Source organism: Anolis sagrei, chromosome 3 (assembly GCF_037176765.1).
Source record: "Anolis sagrei isolate rAnoSag1 chromosome 3, rAnoSag1.mat, whole genome shotgun sequence".
In the NCBI taxonomy this organism is placed as follows: Eukaryota; Metazoa; Chordata; class Lepidosauria; order Squamata; family Dactyloidae; genus Anolis; species Anolis sagrei.
The window spans coordinates 5,535,720-5,560,984 of NC_090023.1; the positions used below are offsets into that span (position 1 = coordinate 5,535,720).

General features: G+C 43.7%; 1 protein-coding gene across 1 annotated transcript in view; it reads left to right on the forward strand.

Moving 5' to 3' along the window:
• Positions 1-25,265, forward strand: part of C2CD3 (C2 domain containing 3 centriole elongation regulator) — a 95,824-nt gene that overhangs the window by 21,681 nt on the left and 48,878 nt on the right. The window contains exons 11-20 of the mRNA XM_067466445.1: positions 3,266-3,378; positions 8,415-8,533; positions 9,127-9,249; positions 11,654-12,127; positions 14,318-14,469; positions 16,526-16,769; positions 19,468-19,648; positions 20,774-20,960; positions 24,330-24,502; positions 24,632-24,755. Of these exons, the coding sequence (XP_067322546.1) occupies positions 3,266-3,378; positions 8,415-8,533; positions 9,127-9,249; positions 11,654-12,127; positions 14,318-14,469; positions 16,526-16,769; positions 19,468-19,648; positions 20,774-20,960; positions 24,330-24,502; positions 24,632-24,755 (1,890 nt within the window). The remainder of the gene's footprint in view (positions 1-3,265; positions 3,379-8,414; positions 8,534-9,126; positions 9,250-11,653; positions 12,128-14,317; positions 14,470-16,525; positions 16,770-19,467; positions 19,649-20,773; positions 20,961-24,329; positions 24,503-24,631; positions 24,756-25,265) is intronic.

Genomic DNA, 25,265 nt, shown 5'->3' on the forward strand with positions numbered 1-25,265 from the left:
TAAGAGGGGCCAACCAAGGGCAAGATGGATGGAAGTGACTGGACTGACCTTGAAGGAGCTGGGGGTGGTGACGGTCGACAGGGAGCTCTGGTGTGGGCTGGTCCATGAGGTCACGAAGAGTCAGAGACGACTGAACAAATGAACAACAACAGTCAGCTTCCTATATCTAAGGACTCTGTGTTCACAGCTTGAAAACAATTTTTTGAAAAAAATTCAAAAAGCCAACCTTGATTTCTCATTTTATATAAGGGATGCCTGTCGCGTTGCCAGGGCTCTGCCTTATTTAGGTAGAGATGAACCAAACTCCCAGTTTTATCAAACAGTTTACTTGCTGGCTGTTTTAATAGACCAAAATATAAAGCATAAAGATAGCACCCAGCCACAGAATAAACAAAAACTGATAGCAAAAGCTACACTATAGTAAAAGGGTCCAGTCGAATGGTCAGACGCTGAGAGTTCAATAAACAATGGAGTTATAGAGGATGCTTGCCATAGATGCAGGCGAAACGTCAGGAAAAAAATGCCTCTAGAACATGGCCCCATAGCCCGAAAAAACCCACAAGAACCTAGTGATTCCAGCCATGAAAGCCTTCGACAATACATTCAATAAACAAACTCCAGGGGTCAAGAGTCTATACCGTAGTCAAAAGCCAGTCCAAAGGTTCAAGGTCCCAGGGTTCCAAGATTACAGGTCAGTATACCGAAAATCCAACAGACCTGGGGGAAAAACCAGCAGCATCCACCACCAAAATATAACAATATTTTTCTCCCGAATATCACTTCCAAGGCTCGCTCCTTATATCCAGAAACACCCAGCTGCAACCCATCTCTTGCATACCTCCACCCTTAATTGCTTGAACCCATGAACTCTTACTTACAGATTACTAAACCCTTTAGAACTAATACTTACATTAACCCTTCCATCAACTGCAGAATATATGACAATGCCATTTTGTCCTGTTGTATGTAATAGGACTTGATCATCCATAGATTTTGGTGTCCACAGGGAGTCTAGGAACCAAACCTTGGCAGATACTAGAGGTGTGCAATTGGGCCAAAAGGCATGGCATTTTGGGGTCCATTTTTGCCTAACCCCTCATTTTGCTTACCGGGAAGTTACTCAAATCGGGATGGGTGTTGTCGTTATCATATGGCAAAGATTCGACCCATTAGCTACAATGAGAAACTTTAAAGGCTCAATCCTCAGTCATTTTATGGCCTCTTGCACGAACCTACCTCGGTTTTAGACCCCATTTACAACTGCAAGCCTGCCAAGTTTCAAAACAATTAACCAATCCACAGATTTTTTAAAGAATTATTTTAAATTTTAAAAATCACATTTTTAAAAATAAGACAAACCGCAAGAGAGGGTTCTGGGAATTGCAGTCGCTGGTTGTGTCCATTCTCTCTCAGCCAATCAGAGCATGGACACAACCAGGCTTTTTATTGGCTGAGAAATGGGGAGAGAGGAAAAAAACAGCTCCCATCATGCTCTGAGAGGAACTCAGAGACTTTTCAATGCCCGCCCCATGCAAGTGCTGCTGGGATATCGAGTTCTCTCTGGAGGAGGAGCCTAGGGAACTTTCCAAAAAGAAATGAATGGACGGGATAAAAAGACGCTGCAATAATAACATCTTCTCCAGGAGCCCTGCATCAGACCCCTGCTTCCAGTATATTGCAGACTTAATGCTATCCTCTCCAGAAGCTGATAAATTCATTCATTCATTCATTTACTCTGCTTGAGGCAGTTTACATTTGGCAATCAATGCCCCACAAGATAAAATACAGTCAAAAACAATTACATATAGTATAAACCTTATAAAAACAGTAACAATAAACAATAAACAATTAAAACCATAAAATACAGTTCTCAGCGTCTCATCATTAAAACTCCTGTCGTTCCATGTGTCTCAATTAATCAGTTATACTGCGTCTTTAAATGCCTGCTTGAACAGCCAGGTCTTAACTCTCTTTTGAAATGTCGGTAGGGAGGGGGCCAATCTAATGTCCCTAGGGAGGGTGTTCCATAGCCGGAGGGCCACCGCTGAGAAGGCCCTGTCTCTCATTCCCGCCAATCGGATCCAGCTCTCTTAATCCATTTTGCAGAGCTTTTTGGTTCCCTCCTACCCAGTCTCTTAGGAGATTATATGAAACGGACCACTGAATATTACAAATATTTTTTGTTCAAACTGATTCGGGTCCAACTCTAGCAGATACTACTGGCCTACATTATTTATATGTTATTCTCATGTGCCTCAGGAACAATTTCCTATCATTGGATCTTCCAGAACCTTCTGGAAGATCCAAGGGGTTTTCTTGGCCGAATGTATTCAGAGGGAGTTTGCCCTTGCCCTCCTCCAAAGCCAAGAGTGCAACTTATGGACCAGAAGATCTTGCAGAAAAAAATTAAGAATTTGAACACAAAGAGTGAAAAACTGGAATTAAAGCAAGAAGCAATTGAAGCAGAAAAATTTAGAATTCCAACTGAGAATGAGAAATATACCTGAAGAAAGGAGAAGATATACAGTAAAAATAACAGAGATATTGACTGAATTACTGGAATGGACGGAACAAGAAGGACTAACCCAGACAGACAGAATATACAGAATAAATACAAATTACTCCAGAAAAAAATAAAACAGCAAGAGATGTAATTGTACATTTCGTTAAAAAGACGGTAAGAGACGAAATACTGAGGATAAATGGGGGGAAAATCAATCTTCTATAAAGGAGATAAAGTAATAATTCTAAAAGAACTCCTGAACACAGTCCCAAGAAGAAGAAAGAAATATACTTTCCTTACAGAAGAATTGAAAAAGCAAAAAATCCGATTCAGGTGGGAAAAAGAAGAAGGATTAATGACCACATATAGGGAACAAAGGTACTGGATCACAAACGAAGAAAGAGCTAGAGAATTCTTTAAGGAAATTAAACGGGATAAAGAAAGGGAAAGAGAAAAAGAAAGGAGGACTGTAAACAAGAATAAAAAAACAACAAACAGACACCGCAGCCGGAGAGGAAACAGACATAGAAGAATATAAGAGAAAACTAAGAGGAGGGACAGAGAATATATCAAAAAAGAGGATGAAAGGCAATCGGATGAAAACAAAGAAGAAATGGAGGAGGAGGAGGAGAAAAAGAAGACGATGAAGTAGAGGAACCAACATGTACGGAGAATTAAGAATATATTCGAATAATATAAATGGCTTGAATTCACTGAATAAAAGAAATAAAATATTTAACATTTCTTCCTTTCTTTCTACAGGACATACTTTGTGGAGTTTCACTTTCCAGTAGGCACTTTGAAGACCAGCACAGGACAGGGTGCCATAACAACGGAAGTCGTTCGGGTAGCTTCTAGCAAGATCTCAGGGGAAGGTAAGCCTGGGTTGGAACCTTCTCCCTTCTTCTCTCATCCTTCCTGCATCTCTTGCCATGGGAATTACCAGCAGTGAGTGGTGAGAATAATAAGCAATCCAGATTTTGGATTACAGTGTTCCCTCACTTATTGCGGGTGTTACGTTCCAGAACCACTCACGAAAAGTGAAAATCCGTGAAGTAGGGACGCTATATATATATATTTATTTATTTATTTAGTACACTTGTATACCGCTAATATCTCAGCCTAAATCGGCGACTCATTGCGGTTTACAACACTTAAAAACAACAATATCCAGATTAAAAGCATAAAACACATATACAGTACACAGTATTGGGCCACCAATACAAACCAATGCATCTCTTAATTAAAATCATAATCCAATTTCGTTGTCTGTGATTGCCAGTCCTTGATCATGAACTTCATCGCACCGGGTCAACCGAATGCTTGTTCAAACATCCATGTCTTCAGTTTTTTTCGAAATACCATCAGCGAAGCGGCTGATCTTATCTCTATAGGGAGGGCATTCCAAAGCCGCGGGGCCACCACAGAAAAGGCCCTGTCTCTCGTTCCCGCCAGCCGCACCTGTGAAGCAGGTGGGATGGAGAGCAGGGCCTCTCCCGAAGATCTTAGGGTCCTGGTGGGCTGATAGGCCGAGATACGTTCGGATAGATATGTTGGGCCAGAACCGTTTAGGGCTTTAAAGGCCAATGCCAGCACTTTGAATTGGGCTCGGTAGCTAATCGGCAGCCAATGGAGCTGGTACAGCAGAGGAGTTGTATGCTCCCTGCGCCCTGCTCCTGTTAGTACCATGGCTGCCGCCCGTTGGACTAGTTGGAGCTTCCGAGCCGTCTTCAAAGGCAACCCCACGTAGAGAGCGTTGCAGTAGTCAAGGCGGGATGTAACCAGAGCGTGGACTACCGTGGCCAAGTCAGACTTCCCAAGGTACGGTCGCAGTTGGCGCACGAGTCTTAACTGTGCGAATGCTCCCCTGGTCACCGCCGAAACCTGGGGATCCAGGCTCAGCGATGAGTCCAGGATCACACCCAAACTGCGAACCTGTGTCTTCAGGGGGAGTGCGACCCCGTCTAACACAGGCTGTAACCCTATACCCTGTTCGGCCCTGCGACTGACCAGGAGTACCTCTGTCTTGTCTGGATTCAATTTCAATTTGTTCGCCCCCATCCAGACCGTCACAGCGGCCAAGCAGGTGGAAAGGAGTGACAGAGTTGGACATCATCTGCGTACAGATGACACCGCACCCCGAAACTCCGGATGATCTCGCCCAGCGGCTTCATGTAGATGTTAAAGAACATGGGAGACAGTATTGAACCCTGAGGAACCCCACAAAACAAAGGTTGTGGGGTAGAACAGGAGTCCCCCAGTAACACCTTCTGAGACCGACCCTCGAGGAATGACCGGAGCCACTGCAGAGCAGTACCTCCGAGACCCATTCCCGCGAGGCGTCCCAGAAAGATACCGTGGTCGACGGTATCGAAGGCCGCTGAGAGGTCCAGTAGCACCAACAGGGACACACTCCCCCTGTCAAGCTCTCGACGGCGATCATCCACTAAGGCGACCAAGGCTGTCTCCGTACCATGCCCCGGCCTAAAGCCAGACTGTGCCGGATCCAGATAATCTGTGTCTACCAAGAATGCCTGGAGTTGTGAAGCCACCACACGTTCCATGACTTTGCCCAAGAAGGGGAGATTGGAAACAGGCCGATAGTTGACGAATTGAGTGGAGTCCAGTGATGGTTTCTTCAACAGCGGTTTTATAACAGCTTGCTTTAAGCTGGCTGGAATTTTGCCCTCCCGAAGGGAGGCATTAACCACCACCTTAACCCACTCGGCCAATCCCCCTCTGGCCTCCTTTAGAAGCCAGGATGGGCAGGGGTCTAGGATGCATGTGGTAGCTCTCATTCCTCCAAGCATCTTGTCCACATCCTCGGATTGAACCAATTGAAATGAATCCATCAAAATTGGACAAGCAGATGCTCGTGTTACATCCTCAGAGACTGCCGTTAATATGGTGTCCAGTCCAGAGCGGATCAAAGCGACTTTGTCTGCAAAGAACTGAGCAAAGGCTTCACAGCGAGCTGCCGAGTCATCAGGGCACCCATCCTGAGTGGTGGGTTTTAACAGGCCTCTGACAACTCGGAACAGTTCAGCCGGACGGTTCTTTGCAGACGCAATAGTGGCCGCAAAGAAAGTCTTCTTTGCGGCTCTTATTGCCGCGGCATATGACCTTAAAAAGGACACAAACCGTGTTCGATTTGGCTCGCTCGGATCCGAACGCCACACGCCCTCTAGTTCCCTCTTCTTTCGCTTCAACGCTGCCAGCTCCTCAGTAAACCAAGGGGCTGGTTTAGCTCGGCTACTTGAGAGGGGACGTTCTGGAGCGATCGTGTCTATTGCCCTAGTCATCTCCCTATTCCAGAGAGCGACCAGGGCATCGACAGGATCACCAACCGAGGTGGCGGGGAATTCCCCAAGAGCCGTCAGGAATCCCTCTGGATCCATAAGCCTCCTGGGGCGGACCAAATTAATAGGTCCTCCACCTCTGCGGAGGTTAGGGGGTGCAGTGAGTCTAAAGCTGACCAGGTGGTGGTCGGTCCATGGCAACGGAGAGATGGTTAACTCCTCAATACCGCCACCTTCCTCCCATCCCTGACAGAAAACCAAGTCCAATGTATGTCCAGCACTGTGGGTGGGGCCAGATACCTGTTGGGACAGCCCCATGGTCGCCATGGTAGACATGAAGTCCTGAGCCGCTCCCGATAAGGCGGTCTCGGCGTGGACATTGAAGTCCCCCAGCACAAGTAGCTGTTGGGACTCCAGTGCCAGGTCTGAGACCACCCCTGCAAGCTCAGGTAGGGAGACTGTAGTGCAGCGAGGTGGACGGTACACTAACAGAATCCCTAGTCTGTCCCGGTCACCCACCCTCAGGTGGACGCATTCAAAATTTGTTGACTGCGGGATGGGGGCCCTGGTCAGAGGAATGGAATCTCTATAGACCACTGCAACCCCACCTCCCCGCCCTCCGGATCTCGGTTGGTGCTGCACAGAGAACCCAGGTGGACAAAGCTGGGTCAAATTTACACCTCCCGCTTCGTCCAGCCAGGTCTCTGTGATGCACGCCAGATCTGCTCGTTCATCCAGGATTAAATCTTGGATGAAAGTTGTTTTACCGTTGACAGATCTGGCGTTCAACAGCACCACTTTCAATCCGGAGGGACCGCCATCCTGGTTACACCAACTTACCGTATCAGGAGACCGATTTGGGATTACTAATGTTGTTCCACGTTCCCTAGGCCGAATTAAAGGTCTCCCTTTCCCGTATCTCCCCCTCCCCACCACGATTTCTATGGGGGCTCCCCGGTTAACGGAAGCCTCTCCCTCCTCCCTATGTATATATAGAGAGAGAGCACTCAGAGGGTGAGGCAGAAGTGAGGAGAGATTTAAAGGCACCACACACCTTTTCCCCCACTAGCTATAAGGAAAGGGCTATAAGGCTGTGATTGTATCTCCTCTCTTTTTTAATGATTGGCTGCCTCCCTCCCAAGGGAGAGGGTGAAACCCCCTTCCACACTCCATCGTTGCCAGGAGGCAAAAACCCGCAAAACATCGAGTTCGCAGAAAGTGAACCGCGAAGTAGCAAGGGAACACTGTATGTTGCTTCTATGAATATTGAAGTTGTGCATCTTTTTGAAATATAGTATCTTTAATTCAGGGGCTCTATAAATAATTCACAGACCCTTTATAATTATGCAATTAATCAATGCCCACCCTCTCAGAATTTTCCCATTCATGTCTCAATGAAGACTTGAATTCAAAGATCTTCAATATAAATCTGGTTGTGCAAAATCCATGAATTTAAAAATATATCCTAGTCATGTATCCCAAAAAGAACTGGGTATTTTCACAAGCTGCATTTGTGAAATTTTACAATCTGCATTGTTCAGGTGATACGGTACTTGCCTAAATCCATCACTGCTGATCGGAGGATCATGTAGTGCAGTGCTTCTCAATCTTCCTAATGCTGCGACCCCTAAATAAAGTTCCTCATGTGGTGACCCCCAACTGTAAAATTATTTCTGTTTCTACTTCATAACTGCAATTTTGCAATTGTTATGAATCATAATGTAAATATCTGATATACAGGATGCATTTTATTTGCTGGACCAAATTTGACACAAATGCCCGATACATTCAAATTTGAATACTGGTGGGGTTGGGGGAGGGGGGTTGATTTGGTCATTTGGGTGTTGTAGTTGCTGCAATTTATAGTTCACCTACAATCAAAGAGCATTCTGAACCCTACCAATAATAGAATTGAACCAAACTTCCCACACAGGCCCCCATGACCAATAGAATGGGTTTGATGGGCATTGACCTTGAGTTTGAGAGTTGTAGTTCACCTATATCCAGAGAGCACTGTGGACTCAAACAATGATGGATCTGGACCAAACTTGGCACAAATACTCAATATGCTCAAATGTGATTACTGGTGGAGTTTGGGGAAAATAGACCTTGACATTTGGGAGTTGTAGTTGCTGGGATTTATAGTTCACCTACAATCAAAGAGCATTCTGAACCCCACTGATAGAATTGGGCCAAAACTCCCACACCCCTATGACCAACAGAAAATACTATGTTTTCTGATGGTCTTTGGCGACCCTTCTGACACCCCTCTCGTGGCCCTCTCAGGGGTCCCGACCCCCAGGTTGAGAAACACTGATGTAGTGAGAAGCATTGGTAGTATTTCTTATGAAATTATTATGTTTTGTGTGATTTTAAGAAAAGAGTAAGCAAATAGAAGGCATGCAGAGGCTGCTGAACTCCCAATTCCTACCAAAAAAGATATGCAGACCAATATGATTTGTGCCTGGGCATTGCTGCGTTTGGTAGTCGGTTTGTCTACAGCTGCATAGTATACGTCTGCGTATACATTGCTCCCTCACTTTTTCTTTATGTCTTTGAAATGCTTCCCGTAACAAATCTGACGCTATATCACAACCAATTTTCTTTTGCAGTGGTGAAATTTCAACAAAGGTCTGTGTTCCCTGTTCACTTCAGTGGCTCCATGATAACTCACTGGTGGAACTCAGACCTTGAGTTTAACATATTCCTGAAAAAGGGCACAGAAAGAAAGGTAATGATTACTTCAAAAAAAAATCTGTTTATTTAGTAGCTCTAGACTCATCTCATTCTGACTTTAGGATTAGTTATGAGATGAAATACTGTATGTACTCGAGTATAATCCAAGTTTTTCAGCCCCGAACTATGCTCACAAAAATAAATAAACAGCACTAAGTCCTCACACGTCCCTTCAGCTGACAGAAGCACAGCTGATTGTATGTATTTCAGTTCCCCAAACATTTGAGTTCAAGTAGTGCTGTGAACGAGGGATGAGTTTAGTCCCAGCAGTGAGAGGAAGAAGGCAAAGTCTAAGCAAGCAAACAAACACAATACAGTTATTATCTCTAAATATGAAGTCAGCTGACATAGCCAAACAATATGAAGTCAGCTGACATAGCCAAACAAGACACTGGTACGCACTGGTCCCATTTATTTTCTGTGTGAGAGGCCCACTTGCTTAACCAGAAGCTTGGCAAAGCATCCTCTCAGAGCAACATAGGTTTCCGTGCTCTCTGATGCTGTATAAGACAAGACATGAGATCTTATTAGTCAGTCTCTTTCCAGTTCCAAACTCATTGTACTCCTTTTGTTTTCTTTTATTTTCAGCCCCTGCTGGTTGGTTCAGCTGCTTTATCCCTGCGAGATGTCATTCAGTCTGAGCTACTGATGGTCAGTTGTGACTTGCCTGTGAAAGAAGGGGGTATCCCAGCACAACTGGGCCCTTTAAAGGTACATAGCTTGCTTATGTGTCAATTTAAGTATTATCGCTCCTTATAATTCAATCCTTGGGTATTGTTTCTTCATTTTTAGCATTTTTAATTGGTGATTTTTCATTTTTATGGGGACCATGTGCCTAATGTAAATACACAAATGTCCTGTTGCTATACTTAGGCGATCCCTCGTAATCCGAGGATGATGGTCCTCCACGTTTGGTGTTCTGGCGGTGGGTCCGTAGGTGAGCCCTATTCTTGATCTGCATCTTCTCCCACAGTGAGGACATCGGTTTCCAGGTGGAAGGCGGTCCCGGTCGGGGTTGGCTTGACGTGCCTTCCTCTTGGCACGTTTCTCTCTTTCGCCTTCAATTCATGCCTCTTCAAATTCTACAGCACTGCTGGTCACAGCTGACTCCAAATGGTGCGCTCAAAGGCCAGGGCTTCCCAGTTCTCAGTGTCTATGCCAGAGTTTTTAAGGTTGGCTTTGAGCCCATCTTTCAATCTCTTTTCCTGTCCTCCAACATTCTGTTTTCCGTTCTTGAGTTGAGTAACTGCTTTGGTTGATGGTGGTCAGACATCTAGACAACATGGCCAGTCCAGTGGAGTTGATGGCTATGAACTTCAGCCAAAGTATCAATTCAATTAATCATGAGAATACTCAATTAATTCATATAGTATACAAGCATGGGGGACAAATACAATGGGACTATTTACAATGGTTTAACAAACATAATATTCATATTTTCCAAATAATTAGTCAGATCTTGCCATTCATTCCGCGAGTGGAAGTGAGTATGTTATTTTGTTAAATTGTGTATAGTGTATTATATTGCAACTGGGTGCTGGTTAGCATATCTATTACTTTGTCCTCTTCAAGTTTAGTTTATAAAGCCTCAGAAGATGCTATTTCAAATGATTGAAGAAACTTTGAAAGAAACCTGAAGAAGGGATACTCTTCCTCCTGAAACAAAGACGATAAACACCCGGGAATCCTTTTAGTATCCCCAAGACTTTTTATCTCATCTTGAACTCACATGGGACTATGTTAAAATTTGTCCACATGATTAATTATTTAGTAAACATGAATATTTGTTACACTATTGTAAATAGTCCCATCGTATTTGTCCCCCACGCTTGTATATTATACAAATTAATTGAGTATTCTCATGATTAATTGAATTGATACTTTTGCTGAAGTTTATAGCAACAGGACATTTGTGTATTTACATTGTACTTATAGATATCTGTGTAGTTAGAGACCGTGTGCCAAAGTGTATGGGCAAACTTCAGCCCTCTGAGTGTTCTGGACTTCAATTCCCACAATTCCTACCAGCCTATGGCCGAAGTTTGCCCATGCCTGCTGTAGGGTGTCTTTCATGGATTGCACTACTGTGACAAATAAATGCTTGCAAGAAGTATCATTGTGCTTGTAGCTGTCATTCACAGAAGGTTGTCCATCTGTTATTAATCTTGTTGCTGAGTTTTTATACAGCTTGTATCGCAGAAGTTATTGAACAACAAATCTGAGGTTGGGCAAAGGTGAAAGGGTGTTTTCAGTGCTGGGCATCATATTCACAAAACTTGTATCTAAATCCAAAGCCCACCCCTGACTAAACAGAACAAATTGCAGCCTTCCAGATGTTACTGCATCCCAACTTCCATTAGCTCAAGTCATGATGCCTGATGATGAGGAATATAGGAGTTGTAGTCCAGCATCTGGAGAAGGGCCACATAAAATGATATGTTGGACCACATTTGGCTCATAGGCCTTAAGTTTGACACATGTGACTTACAGCAACTCCAGTTAATTGCATGGGGTTTTCTTAGGCAAGGAATACTATACCTTTTTTGCCAGTTCCTTCCTTTACCTGAAATATAACCTTCTGCATCTGTTTTTTGTTGGCTTCCTCCCATCCAAGTACTGACCAGATCTGTGTCAGTGGCATCGCCAGCACAGCAAGGCAGGAACAGATCAATCACAACCACTTTAGGCTATAAACTACTTTATTTTACAGCTATATACGTTAGAAGCTACTTAACACTCAGCACATCATAAACTTGCTTCTTTACCATCCGATTGTAACATTGCGAACTCACTAACTGTTATCAGCACTAGTCCACACCTCTTATCTTCCAGAGTGATGTATGAGATACAACGCACAACACTGCATCCATTTGTTCTATACACTTGATTAATGACCTCACTAGGAATGCAGTTCCCTCCATGGTTCAGTTAACTCTTTCCACAGAGGAATGCATACACTTGGCACATAGCTGCTGCATTTTAAACATACATTCATACATACTTTGAAAACTATATTATAAATTGCAAACAACTTCAACAATCGGACCCTAGTTAACTTCCAAGATCAAACAGGATTTGGTGCCCTTTACATGATATTTCTAATTTTATGTGACAGGTGTCATTGGAACTGGCTGCTGACAACAAAGACTTCTCTGCCACCAATACCAGGGCAGTGAATGTGGCTTCACAAGCTCCAGTGTACTCTGTTCGGAGCCTTGGGGTCAAGTTCCAGAATGCTGACAAGAGCCCCAGATCTGCTGAAAGCCCTCATCTCCTGAAGCAAAGTAGTTGCCAGTTCCTAAAGAGAACACAGGAGACGTCAGAAAAACCCAGCGTCGAATCAAGCCAGTATTTAGAGCCCAGACCCGTGTCCCGTAACCTCCTGGCCCAGATCGTTGCCTCCGAAGAGGAAGGCTTGCTGCTGCATGTCCTGCTAATGGTCCCAGAGGGTCAGGTCTTTGTCCCTCGAGAGGCCGGACTCCTTGGCTCTTGCAATGTGTATTTGAACTGCAAACTCTTCAACACCAAAGAAGCAACAAGGTCGGCGGTCATCTGGGGCACCACCCAACCTGCCTTCCATTTTTCTCAGGCAAGTTGAGCATTTTCTGTCTGATGGTGTTGGAACACTATCACTAGGTCAGCCACAGGGCACAGACCTAGGCCATTGCTTGCAAAATTCAGAACAGCATAACACGGAAGAGTGGAAAGCATCTAAATCAGGCATGTGCAAACTTAGGCCCTCCAGGGGAATTGGACTTTGACTTCCACAATTCCTGACAGCCAATCAGCTGTTAGGAATTGTGGGCATTGAAGTTCAAACCCCTGGAGGGCCAAAGTTTGCCCAGGCCTGATCTATTTATTTTATTTATTTAGCGCATTTCTACCCCGCCCTTCTCAACCCCTGAGGGGGGACTCAGGGCAGCTTACAAAGGCACAATTTGATGCCAGCATAAACATAACAATGGATAAAACATGTAAACAGCAATTGTAACAATTAAGACAATCAGTATATACATCAAAATCTGCAGCAAAGCCTTTGATAATACACGTGCAGCAACTTTGTAGATGTATTATTCTATACATTTAGTTACTCACTTAAAGTTTTGAAACTAGTTGTCTTTTCTATAATAAGGAGAACTCTCAGGGTTTTAAAAAAAATCAAACGATGGTTAAAAGTTATAAAGAGTCTTGGAATAACATGAAGATTGATCGATGAATCATAACATCATCTTTCAGTGACTACAGCTGGTCATTTGCTAAGCCTAAATCCAATAGCTAAGGCCAGCCAGCAAGATAACATTGAATCAATGGGATTTACATACATGTTGATGAACCATTGAGTACATTTGGGTTTTGACCTTAGTATTTAAGGTCATAGATTTTCAGACCTTTGCAGGTAGGGCCAAATTCATTAAAAGTTGCTAAGCTTGTTTTAAAACTATTCTAGGAGATGTTTCAGTCTGTTCTTAAATGTTCTTTTTGTAGAGTTAATTTTTATAATAATAATGTAATGTAATATAATAATAATAATAAAACTTTATTTATATCCCATCCTATCTCCCCATGAGGACTGAGGGCAATTTCCAACAAAGGTAAACATTCTGTGCCAATATCAAAAGACAGTAACCAGAAAATTTTAAAATGTTTGTATCTGCTCTGAGTCCCCCTCAGGGGTTGAGAAGGGCGGGGTAAAAATGCTGTAAATAAAAAATACAAATTAAAAATAAAATAAATAAATCTGTTTATACATTATATCCAGAGACCTGATGAATTGAGAGGTGACAGATAATGTTTTAAAATAGATTTAAAATAAACAGATTTGAAAATAGTTGAGGGCAATCAGCCCTCAACTTTTGTGGGCTTTAGGGGCACAGCATCCCTTCAAAAGTGTGAAAAACATAAATATAGGTGCACTGTGGAACACCTTTGGACATTTCTAGATCTTCCAGCTCAATTCTATAGCCAAGTTCTCATGGAAGATCTAGAAGTATCTAGTTGATGGATTTTTGCAGTTGAACAGTGTTCCCTTACTTATTGCGGGTTGTTTTGGTCCAGGACCACCCACGAAAGTGAAAATCCGCAAAGTAGAGACACTATATTTATTTTAATATTTATACATTATTTTAGTAGTTATGCTCTTTTAATTCTTAATAAATCCTCCCCACACACATATACACTACGTAACCCTTTTCCTTTACCTTATAAACAAAATCCTTCAGTCACTTTAGTTGAGCAGCAACTTTTAGAAAGCACTCCACTTCCATTGGGCATATATAAGAAGCGTTCACGCATGCATGTGCTGTCTAGCCCTCGCGCTTCCTTACCCGCCTCTGCTGCGAGTCCACCTAATAAATGCCTCCGTAGGTACTTCCGGGGCCACGGTAGTGCAGTAGGCCACACTTCGTGACCAGCAGGCCTTCCCCGCCGTGCCTCAGGCCCGACCCACACACCAGCCTCCCTTTCTGAGGTCCGTTGGCCTCAGAAAGGAAAAACCGCGAAAAAGCGAGTCCACAAAAAGTGAACCACGAAGTAGTGAGGGATTACAGTATATAGAGCAGCAGCGGAGGGTGTGTGGCAAATACAGTAACCAGCAGATAATCAAATCTGCAAATGCTTAACCTGCAAATATGGAGGTACAACTATAGTAAGGAGCAAAGCAAATCCGCTGTGTTGGCTCTTATCTATCCCAAGGGCCTTCAGTTAATTCTGGGTTTGCTGTTTATCTGTGGCCATCCTTGTTTCTGAAACTGCTCTGCTGACCTTCTGACTATATCTCTAGGTAATGCCTGTTTCCTTAAATTCCAAATGTCTGGAGAGGCTGAAGAATAACGTGATGGTCATTGAGGCCTGGAATAAGGTGCACAGCCCTGGAGGAGATAGGCTGCTGGGACTAGTGAAGCTCCCGCTGCATCAGTTCTACGTTTCATTCAAGTAAAAAGCTTTCCTATGTTTCTTTATTAATCTGGCAGATATTTGCTTTGCACTTCTTCTTCTTTCCATATGCAATCAGTTTCCTGGCATCTGTTTGATCATGATCTATTGTTGCAGGTAGGGCTAAAGCTCCACACATTTAGCTACATGCCTCCCCCACTACACTTGGCAGCTGTTAAACCCAGCAGTTGGAGTGATGATGATGATAATAATAATAATAATACATAAACACACTCCTTCTCACCTGCTACTAAGCAGGCTGTTCAGGTCCTGAACCGGTGCTTGGCCGCTGTGACGGTCTGGATGAGGGCGAACAAATTGAAATTGAATCCAGACAAGACAGAGGTACTCCTGGTCAGTCGAAAGGCCGAACAGGGTATAGGGTTACAACCTGTGCTGGATGGGGTTACACTCCTCCTGAAGACACAGGTTTGCAGCTTGGGTGTGATCCTAGATTCATCGCTGAGCCTGGAACCCCAGGTTTCGGCGGTAGCCAGGGGAGCATTTGCACAGTTAAATATTGTGCGCCAACTGCACCCGTACCTTGGGAAGTCTGACTTGGCCATGGTAGTCCATGCTCTGGTTACATCCCATATAGATTACTGCAACGCGCTCTACGTGGGGTTGCCTTTGAAGATGGCCCGGAAGCTTCAAATGGTCCAGCGTGCAGCAGCCAGGTTGTTAATAGGAGCGGCGCTCAGGGAGCACACAACTCCTTTGCTGCATCAGCTCAACTGGCTGCCAGTTTGCTACTGGACTCAATTCAAAGTGCTGGCTTTAGCCTATAAAGCCCTAAACGGTTCTGGCCCAGCTTATCTATCCGAACACATCTCTTCCTACAAGCCCTCCAGGAAGTTGAGATTGTCCGAGGAGGCTCTGCTCTCGATCCCGCCTGCTTCGCAAGCACGTCTGGTGGGGACGAGAGACAGAACCTTCTCGGTGGTGGCCCCTCGGCTGTGGAACTCCCTGCCTAGGGATATTAGATTAGCCCCTCCCTCCTGATCTTTCGGATAAGAGTAAAAACTTGGCTCTTCAAGCAAGCATTTGGAACTTCGAAATAAATAGACAAACTTGAATCGGAAAATGACCCAGGAACGGCCCAAGATGATGGAACAGATGAGGATTTCAACAATAGGACATAGTTCTTTGTTTTTTTATTGTTATTATACACTGTCCTTATGTTTAAATGCACTATAATGTTTCTTTTTTGCTTATCAATGTATGTATTTTTATGGCATCGAATTGTGCCGACTGTGTATGCTGCCCTGAGTGGCCTTCGGGCTGATATGGGTGGAATAGAAATAATGTAAATAAATAAATACACTGTTGAACAGTGCCTGCAACCATTACCAAATAATACACTATTCCATTCTGTTGCAATGACCTCCTGTCCCTTGGATCAAAGATATTCATATGCAAGCTTGTCTTCTCAAAGTATCTGCACTTTAGGCCATGCTCCCTGCTGTTACTCAGGAGCTATCATCTGTCATATTTTCCTGAATATAAGCCTCTTTACACAGGCTTTTCCCAGTGTAGCTGGGAGGAAAACCCACAAAACAGTGAGTCTGCCATAAGCGAACCACAAAATAGTAAGGGAACACTGTACTTCTTCATTCTTTTTGCACACTGCTGGAGATTTTTATGGCGTCGTTAAATTAGTCTCCATACATAAAGCGGTACCTAAATTTCCTACTTGACAGATGCAACTGTCTTTGGGGCTGCAAAGGTCAACAGCAAGCTAGACAAATGGTCGGGAGCTTACTTGAACTCATGACCTTTTGGTTAGTCGTGATTTTGATTTTAATGCAGCTGACTCCCAGCCAGCTGCATCACAACCCGGTCTAGAATCTCAACCATTCTCCAAGAATCATCATGCCTGCCCTAGAGTCTCAAGAACTATTCCCCTTGGTCTTTGTCCTTCATTTCATTGCCATGTGCATAGATTTGCCTTCCCTGCAAAACAAGAATTGTCTGGGCTAATGGTTCTTGACATTGTGAATTTAGCACATATAACAATGCAAGTGTCACACCATGTCTTTTTCCCTTGCCTCTGCAGAGATCCTGCAATTTCCAGCCTGCTGCTTCAGGCTCAGTATCCGGTCTTAGCTGTGGATGGCCCCATGCCGTTGGTTGATGTCTTTTCAGGCAAGAAAAATGGGAGCCTGGTGGTCATCCTGGCCATGGGTTCCGCTGACCAGATTGCAGCCCTGCAGAGGCTCAAGAGCGAAGAAGGGATGGGGCCCGCCGTGGTTCTGCGCCCGCCACATGCCCTGGACCCTCTTGCTGCACCTCTTCCAAAGGTAGTCCAAAATAACTTTGTTGTGGATATAAGTCTTCACTGATTTTATTCTCAAAGGAAACCATGAGAAACTAAGGTAATTTTTCACTGCAATGAAGTCTTTGAAAACTGTGGTTTTTGAAAAATGTTCACAATCTGGGGCTGCCTAGCATACTTTTTTTCAATAGTTTCTGAACATATTTTTCTGAACGTATTTTGTGACTATTTTTTGTGTGAATAATTCCTGGGAATGTGTTTATTATTATTATTTTTAAATAATTTGTTGAATTTTTTTTGAATATTTCTGCAAGTATTACGAATTCTATAACTCTTTTGTGGCTATTTTAATGAATATTTCTGACAGCACTAGGCTGTGACTTTGGAGATACGGGATTAAATTCCAGCTAGAGCATGGAAACACACTGGGTGACCTTAGGCAAGTCATACTGTCTCAGCCTCAGAAGGAGTCAGAGGCAAAGGCAAACCCCTCATAAGTCAGAAATGATTTAAAGGCACACAACATAATATAATACTTCTATTAATTGATTTTTCAATGTGTAGTGTAATGTATTGCTGCTCCCTGTCCCGGAACCTTTGAAATTGAACAATCTGAATACACTTGGAGAAGCTTGATGTGCTTTGAGTATTTTATTTATCGTGTCAGGAGCAAACCAAACAGTTGTATTGCATTTTTAACAAACAAAACAAACAAAACACAAACTTTGCAAGCTTGGTAATTGATTAAATGTCCTTTGAGCAGCATCTGGCCCCTTGGAGTGCCTCTGGTGTTACGATAAGGAGGTCCTCCATTGCATATGTGACAGGGCTCAGGTTGCATTGCAGCAGGTGGTCTGTAGTGTGCTCTTCCCCACACTCACATGTCGCGGATTCCACTTTGTGGCCCCATTTCTTAAGGTTGGCTCTGCATCTCGTGGTGCCAGAGCGCAGTCTGTTCAGCGCCTTCCAAGTCACCCAGTTTTCTGTGTGCCCAGGGGGGAGTCTCTCATTGGGTATCAGCCATTGATTGAGGTTCTGGGTGCTGGCTGATACCCAAACAGAGGATGTGCCAGAGATGTCACTGCCTTGGTCCTTTTACTATTGGTTGCTACTCCCCGGCAGATGTCAAGTGGTGCAATACTGCCTTGGTCCTTTCACTTGGAGTGTTGGACTAGGATTCCGGGAGGCCATGGTTTGAATCCCCAATACAACCAATGGACTCCCACGCGGTAGCCTTGAAAAAGTCATCAAATCATATAATTGGAAGAGTTCATAAGGGCTATCCAGTCCAACCCCCTTCTACCAGGCAGGAAAATACCATCAAAGCCCTCCCAAAAGATAGCCATCCAGCCTCTGTTTAAATTCCTTCAGAGAAGGCGACTTCACCAATGTCCAAGGCAGCATATTCCACTGTCGAGCAGATTTATTTATTTCAGTTACTTCTACCCCGCCCTTCTCACCCCAGAGGGGGGACTCAGGGCGGCTTACAAAAGAAGGCACAATTCGATGCCTATGTTAATTATACATACATACATAAAAGCAATTAAACAGTTAACAGGTTAAAATCATCAGTACATAACACAATAGTAAACAATCTCATGTTCAGTGTTCAGAGTTCCATAAATCCATTCCGTTCCGTCAATTCCTACCCATCATCAAGGTCTTTCCTTTAGCTGCCAGAATGTCCAAAAGCCTGGTCCCACATCCAGGTCTTCAATTTTTTTTGTGAATGAGAAATGGGAAGTTGCTGATCTAATCTCCCTGGGGAGTGAGTTCCACAGGTGAGGGGCCACCACCGAGAAGGCCCTGCTCCTCGTCCCCGCCAGCCTCACTTGTGATAGAGGCGGGGTCGAGAGCAGGGCCTCCCCAGAAGATCTTAAACTCCGAGGTGGGACGTAGAGGGAGATCCGTTCGGACAGATACGCTGGGCCGGAACCGTAGAGGGTTTTGTAGGTCAAAACCAGCACTTTGAATTGTGCTCGGAATTGGATCGGCAGCCAGTGGAGCTGACACAACAGGGGGGTGGTATGCTCTCTGTATGCCGCTCCGGTGAGCAATCTGGCTGCCTCCCGCTGGACTAGTTGGAGTTTCCGAACAGTCTTCAAAGACAACCCCACGTAGAGTGTGTTGCAGTAATCCAATCGGGATGTAACAAGAGCGTGGACCACCGATCTTGCCATTAGTAAGTTCTTCCTAATGTTCAGGTGCAATCCCTTTTCCTGCAACTTGAATCCATTGCCCATTGTTGTCTCTAGAGCAGCAAAAAACAAGTCTGCCCCCTCCTCAATGTGGCCTGCTTTCAACATTTAAGCATGGCAATCATTCCCTCTCTCTCAACCTTCTCCAAGCTAAACATCCCCAGCTCCCTAAGCTGCTCCTCAGGGATTCATGGTGTCTAGACCTTGGATCAATTGATCACCCTTCTCTGGTCATCTCCCAGCTTGTGAATATACTTCTTGAATTGTGGCGCCCAGAACTGAACACAGTATTATTCCAGAGGTTGTTTTTAACCCAAGCAGAATAGAGGGACACTCTCTCAGCTGCAAAAGTAGACAGTAGTGATCCTCCTCAGAAGAAGTCATGCCTATCAAGCATTAGGATATGGATTGCAACAAGCTGGAGTTGACCTGAAGGCACACATCAACAACAGCACATTACTCTTGGTGACTTTCCTCCACAGGTGGTTGTCCTTTTTCATGAAGATTCCATTTTGTCTTATTTAGCGGCCAGAAAAGGAAGGCTTGATGGAGCACGTCTTTGAGATCCACATTGAGAGCATTAAAGGGCTCACTCCCCTCCAGTCCACCGTCTGGGGAGAGGCCGACTGCTACGTGCAATACCACTTCCCAGTTCAAGAGTCAGAATCATTGGATGTTTTACGTGGAGCAGAGTTCAGCGAAAGCGGTAAGCTTGGTTTCTGAAAATACAGGTTGAGCATCCCTAGTTTGGCATTCTGAAATATTCCAAAATTGTTCAGATACCTGGCTGAGATAAGGACACCATTGCTTTCTGGCAGTTCAGTACTCAAGCTTTGTTTCATGCAAAAGATTATTTAAAATGTTATATAACATTACCTTCAGGCGATGTGTACAAGGAATGGGTTGTTGTAGGAACGAGGGAAATGGGTTTATATATCTGTGGAATAATATCCAGGGTGCGACAAAGGACTCTTGTCTGCTTGTTGAGGGTTAGAAAATTGCCAATATTATATTATTATTATTATTATTATTATTATTATTATTTGATACAAACACAAGATGAGTTGTATTGTCGAAGGCTTTCATGGCCAGAATCACTGAGTTGTTGTAGGTTTTTTCAGGCTATATGACCATGTTCTAGAGGCATTCCCTCCCGACATTTCGCCTGCATCTATGGCAAGCATCCTCAGAGGTAGTGAGGTCTGTTGGAACTAAGAAAATGGGTTTATATATCTGTGGAATGACCAGGGTGGGACAAAGGACTCTTGTCTGCTGGAGCTAGGTGTGAATGTTTCGACTGACCACCTTGATTAGCATTTGATGGCCTGGCAGTGCCTGGGGGAATCTTTTGTAGAGAGGTGATTAGATGTCCCAGATTGTTTCCTCTCTGTTGTTTTGCTGTTGTAATTTTATAGTTTTTGAATACTGATAGCCAGATTTTGTTCATTATCAAGGTTTCCTCCTTTCTGTTGAAATTGTCCAGGCACTGCCAGGCCATCAAATGCTAATCAAGGTGGTCAGTTGAAACGTTCACACCTAGCTCCAGCAGACAAGAGTTCTTTGTCCCACCCTGGTCATTCTACAGATATATAAACCCTTTTTCCTAGTTCCAACTCCCCACACTTTAAAGAACAAAATCAATGGTCTTGATGGTTCTAGACAACCTACTAAGAAATATTTTTGGCACAGAAATGTCAAGCTGTGTGCTTCCAGACAAATATGAGTGTCCAAAAAACAGAATAAGACAATGACTGCACTTGATGGCTCATATTGTGAGACAAAACCCATGTCATATGAGCCCTTTATTACTTGACTTCCTTTTCTGATACAGGTTTTGGAATAAAACCTTTCCGCTCAGCCACTACCTTGTGCGTCCCGGACCCCACTTTCAGCGAGGAGCGTCATCACGCCTTGCTGGTCCCTGCTGACATCCCTGTCCAGCGGCTTCTGCTCAGCGCTTTCTCTGCTCAGGGCATGGCAGGAGGAGGAGGAGGAATTCAGTTTGAAGTCTGGTGCAGGTATGCTGTGCCTTCATGTCATTTCTGAATTTATCGCAGGGCTTTCTCGGCAAGACTTCTTCGGAAGGGAGACTCCACAGTCTAGAAGCAGCCGCCAATCTCCTGTCCTCAATTTCACAATTGGGGAGAGCAAGCCCTTGGAAGTCTGTATATAGTACTGTCACCCTCACACAAGAAAAATGGATTGCTGTGAATTTTTCAGGCTGTATTTGCCATACAGGTTGAAAAACTCACAGCAACCCAGTGATTGCAGCTATGAAAATATTCAACAGTATGCTGTATTATTATTATTATTATTATTATTATTATTACTATTTATTTATATTTTATTTATTTACAGCTTTTATATTCCGCCCTTCTCACCCTGCAGGGGACTCAGGGCGGATTACAGTGTATACATATATGGCAAACATTCAATGCCAATTTTTGACATACAAACATATACAGACATACACAGAGGCTATTTAACTTTTTTCTGGCCGCCAGGGGAGCTGTCGCTTTCATCGTCCATCTGTGACGCTGATGAAGCACTTCCACATTCCCCGCATGCTTCCCCGCTGGAATGCTTTGCTGGAGTCTTCTTTATGGCCTCATAAATCAGTTAATTTAGCCTCCCCACACTTTAAGGTGGTACCTAATTTTCCTACTTGACAGATGCAACTGTCTTTCGGGTTGCAAAGGTCGACAACAGGCTACACAATTGGTTGGAAACCCACTCCAACCCGGGCTGGCTTCGAACTCATGACCTTTTGGTCATGAGTTTACCTTTTGGTCATGAGTTTACTACTATTTACCATTCTTCTGTTACGCCTTTCTCACCCCGAAGGGGACTCATGGTGGATCACAGAACACATATACGGCAAACATGTTGTTCTGGCCATGAAAATATTTTGACAATACACTATTATTATTATTATTATTATTATCATCATCATCATCATCATTTACCATACTTCTATTCCGCCCTTCTCACCTTGAAGGGGATAAGGGTGGGTCAGAACACATATATGGCAAACATTCAATACCGATTATACAATGACAAGACAGACAACAGATAGAGGTATATTTTAAGGCTTTTTTCTCATCATTGGCATCTTTTGGAGGCTGTTCTCAGTTCTGGCCACAAGGGGGTACTGTTGCTCCATCTCCTTGCCAAAGAGCTTTCTTTGTTTGTAAACTTTTCTCCAAAATGCCATGCCTAAATACCCCCTCCCCCCCCCCCCCCCCCCCCGATTAATGCGGTTGCTATTCATCTACTCACATTGCTGTTTTCAATCTGCTAGGTGGGTGAGAGAGCTGGACTGAATGTCAGGAGCTCACCCTGACCCATCTTTGAACTGTCAGCCTTTCAGTTGGCAAGATTTACTGCAGCTGTAGTTGATGATTAACTTGCTGTGCTAAAGCCGGCTAGAACAATCATTTTATAGTTCACTTTATCTCTTCCAGCTAGCATCATATCATGACCTTTATGGCCAATGAGGAATGGACCTCTATCTTTCCCATTTTCTGCTTTCTAAATATGGGCATTTCAAGCAAAAAAAAGCAGCCACCAGTTATGCACTGGAAAAGGAAATGGGAACATAAAAACTGGTATGAATATTTATCCAATTATATGCATCAAGATTACATGACTGAAAAGAGAATTAAATATACAAATGGACATCCTAAGGAGAACTGGGAGTCAAAATGGAAACGACTTATAGCCAGAGTAAAAGGGAAAGGAAAATATAAGGAATTGAATCAGACAATCTTCTTGATTGGACATATAAAATAATACAAAGAGCAGAGGTACAACTGTTTCCGGAGGGAAGGAGGAAGAGGGAAGGGGAAAATTAGATATGTATATGGTAGCAGATAAATAGAAATGGAAAGGATAGGAAAACAAATCATTAGAATGGTATGAGAATATATGAGAATTTTTTTTGTAATGGTGACTGTTACAACGTTTTCATTCACTTACATAACCAAATATATTTATAGATAGATAGATAGATAGATAGATAGATAGATAGATAGAGGTAAAGGTTTTCCCCTGACATTAAGTTTAGTCACGTCTAACTGGAGATTAGTGCTCCATTTCTAAGCCAAAGAGCCAGTGTTGTCTGTAGACACCTCCAAGGTCATGTGGCCGGCATGACTGCATGGAGTGCTGTTACCTTCCCACAGAAGCGGTACCTATTGATTTACTCATATTTGCATATTCTCAAACTGCTAGGTTGGCAGAAGCTGGGGCTAACAGTGGGAGCTCAGCCTGCTCCCCAGATTCGAACCACCAACCTTTCGGTCGGCAAAGAGACAGAATGGGGGACAATGCCTGGCTCGAGAGCAGGACGTGTGAAAAAGATCTTGGAGTCCTCGTGAACAACATGTTAAACATGAGCCAACAATGTGATGTGGCGGCAAAAAAAGCCAATAGAATTTTGTCCTGTATCAAGAGAAGCATAGTGTCTAGGTCCAGGGAAGTCATGCTCCCCATGCTCTATTCCGCCTTGGTTAGACCACACCTGGAATATTGTGTCCAATTCTGGGCACCACAATTGAAGAGAGATATTGATTCTAAGCTGGAATGTGTCCAGCGGAGGGTGACTAAAATGATCAAGGGTCTGGAGAACAAGCCCTATGAGGAGCGGCTTAGGGAACTGGGCATGTTTAGCCTGAAGAAGAGAAGGCTGAGAGGAGATATGATAGCCATGTATAAATATGTGAGAGGAAGCCACAGGGAGGAGGAGGGAGCAAGCTTGTTTTCTGCTTCCTTGGAGACTAGGACGCAATGGAACAATGACTTCAAACTACAAGAGAGGAAATTCCACCTGAACATGAGGAAGAACTTCCTGACTGTGAGAGCCGTTCAGCAGTGGAACTCTCTGCCCCGGAGTGTGGTGGAGGCTCCTTCTTTGGAAGCTTTTAAACTTAGGCTGGATGGCCATCTGTCAGGGGTGCTTTGAATGCAATATTCCTGCTTCTTGGCAGAATGGGGTTGGACTGGATGGCCCACGAGGTCTCTTCCAACTCTTTGATTCTATGATTCTAAGTTCAGCAGCTCAGTGGTTTAACCAGGGCCCCCCTTAGATAGATAGATAGATAGATAGATAGATAGATAGATAGATAGAAAAAAATGTGCACTGGCCACTATTTAGTCCAATTGTATAATTCAACAATTTCTGCACAAGGGTGTTTCAAGAAAAAAAAAACCCCAAATATCCAATTTCTCTCTTACAGTATATGCCTGCAGTTACCTTGGTGTATACCTGGCTGAGTGTTGTTTGAGTTAAACTGAGCCTTCTTTGCATTAAGAAGATATTTTCCCAACACAACAAAGGGATGAGCAGTTCTTTTCCCCCTGACACTTTGGCCCCATCTCTTGCACAGGTATTACTACCCGAATGTCCGAGACCAGATGGTTGCCAGAGGAACCCTGCCGTTGTCGCGCCTGTGTGCCCTGGTGACCCTGCAGCACCGGGATGCAGTCGGGATCCAGACCTTCAGTCTGCCCTTGATCCCCAGAACCAATACTTTGGGGGAACACCATCCCCGGTCCTCAGGTAATTTAGAAGGCAATGGTGGATGTTTCTTATGAGCATGAGTGTTCAAGCCAGAACTAACTGAACAGAAAGCCAAATGTGTGTGTGTGTGTTTTTTCCCCCCCACCCCATCACCATGCCTTTCTCCAGGTTTCCTTGATGTAAGCATCAGGTACAGACGTTCCCTGAAAGTATCGAAAGGCATCCTAGCAGCTCAAACTGTTTCTATTTCTGTTCAAATACACTCTGCAGCTGGTTTGCAGGCAGCAGCGAGGTAAGAAGGAATCAAATATTTATTTATTTATTTATATACCACTTTTCTCAACCACTGTGGGAGACTCAAAACAGTTCACAACAAAGTAAAATAACAAAATTCCAATGCCTCACAAAATATAAACATACAATTAAAATAGCATATAACAATAGATTAAAACCAGTAGACTATAAAACATCAAACATAGGCAATATAAAACATAAAGCATTGGGAATTGCAAATTTATTTATTTATTTAAAACTTTTATATCCCGATCTTCTCTACCTCCGTAAAGGGACTCAGACCGGATGACAGCAAAAATTCAATGCTATAACACTAAAATCTAAAGTATCATACATCAACATTAAAATTAACCAATACATCTATATAAATAAAAGTGTAATGTTCGTTTGTGAGATTAACAGAACTCAAAAACCAGTGGGCGAATTAACACCAAATTTGGACACAAGACACCTAACAACCCAATACATGTCCTTCACTCAATTTTTTTGATTTTGCCATTTGGGAGTT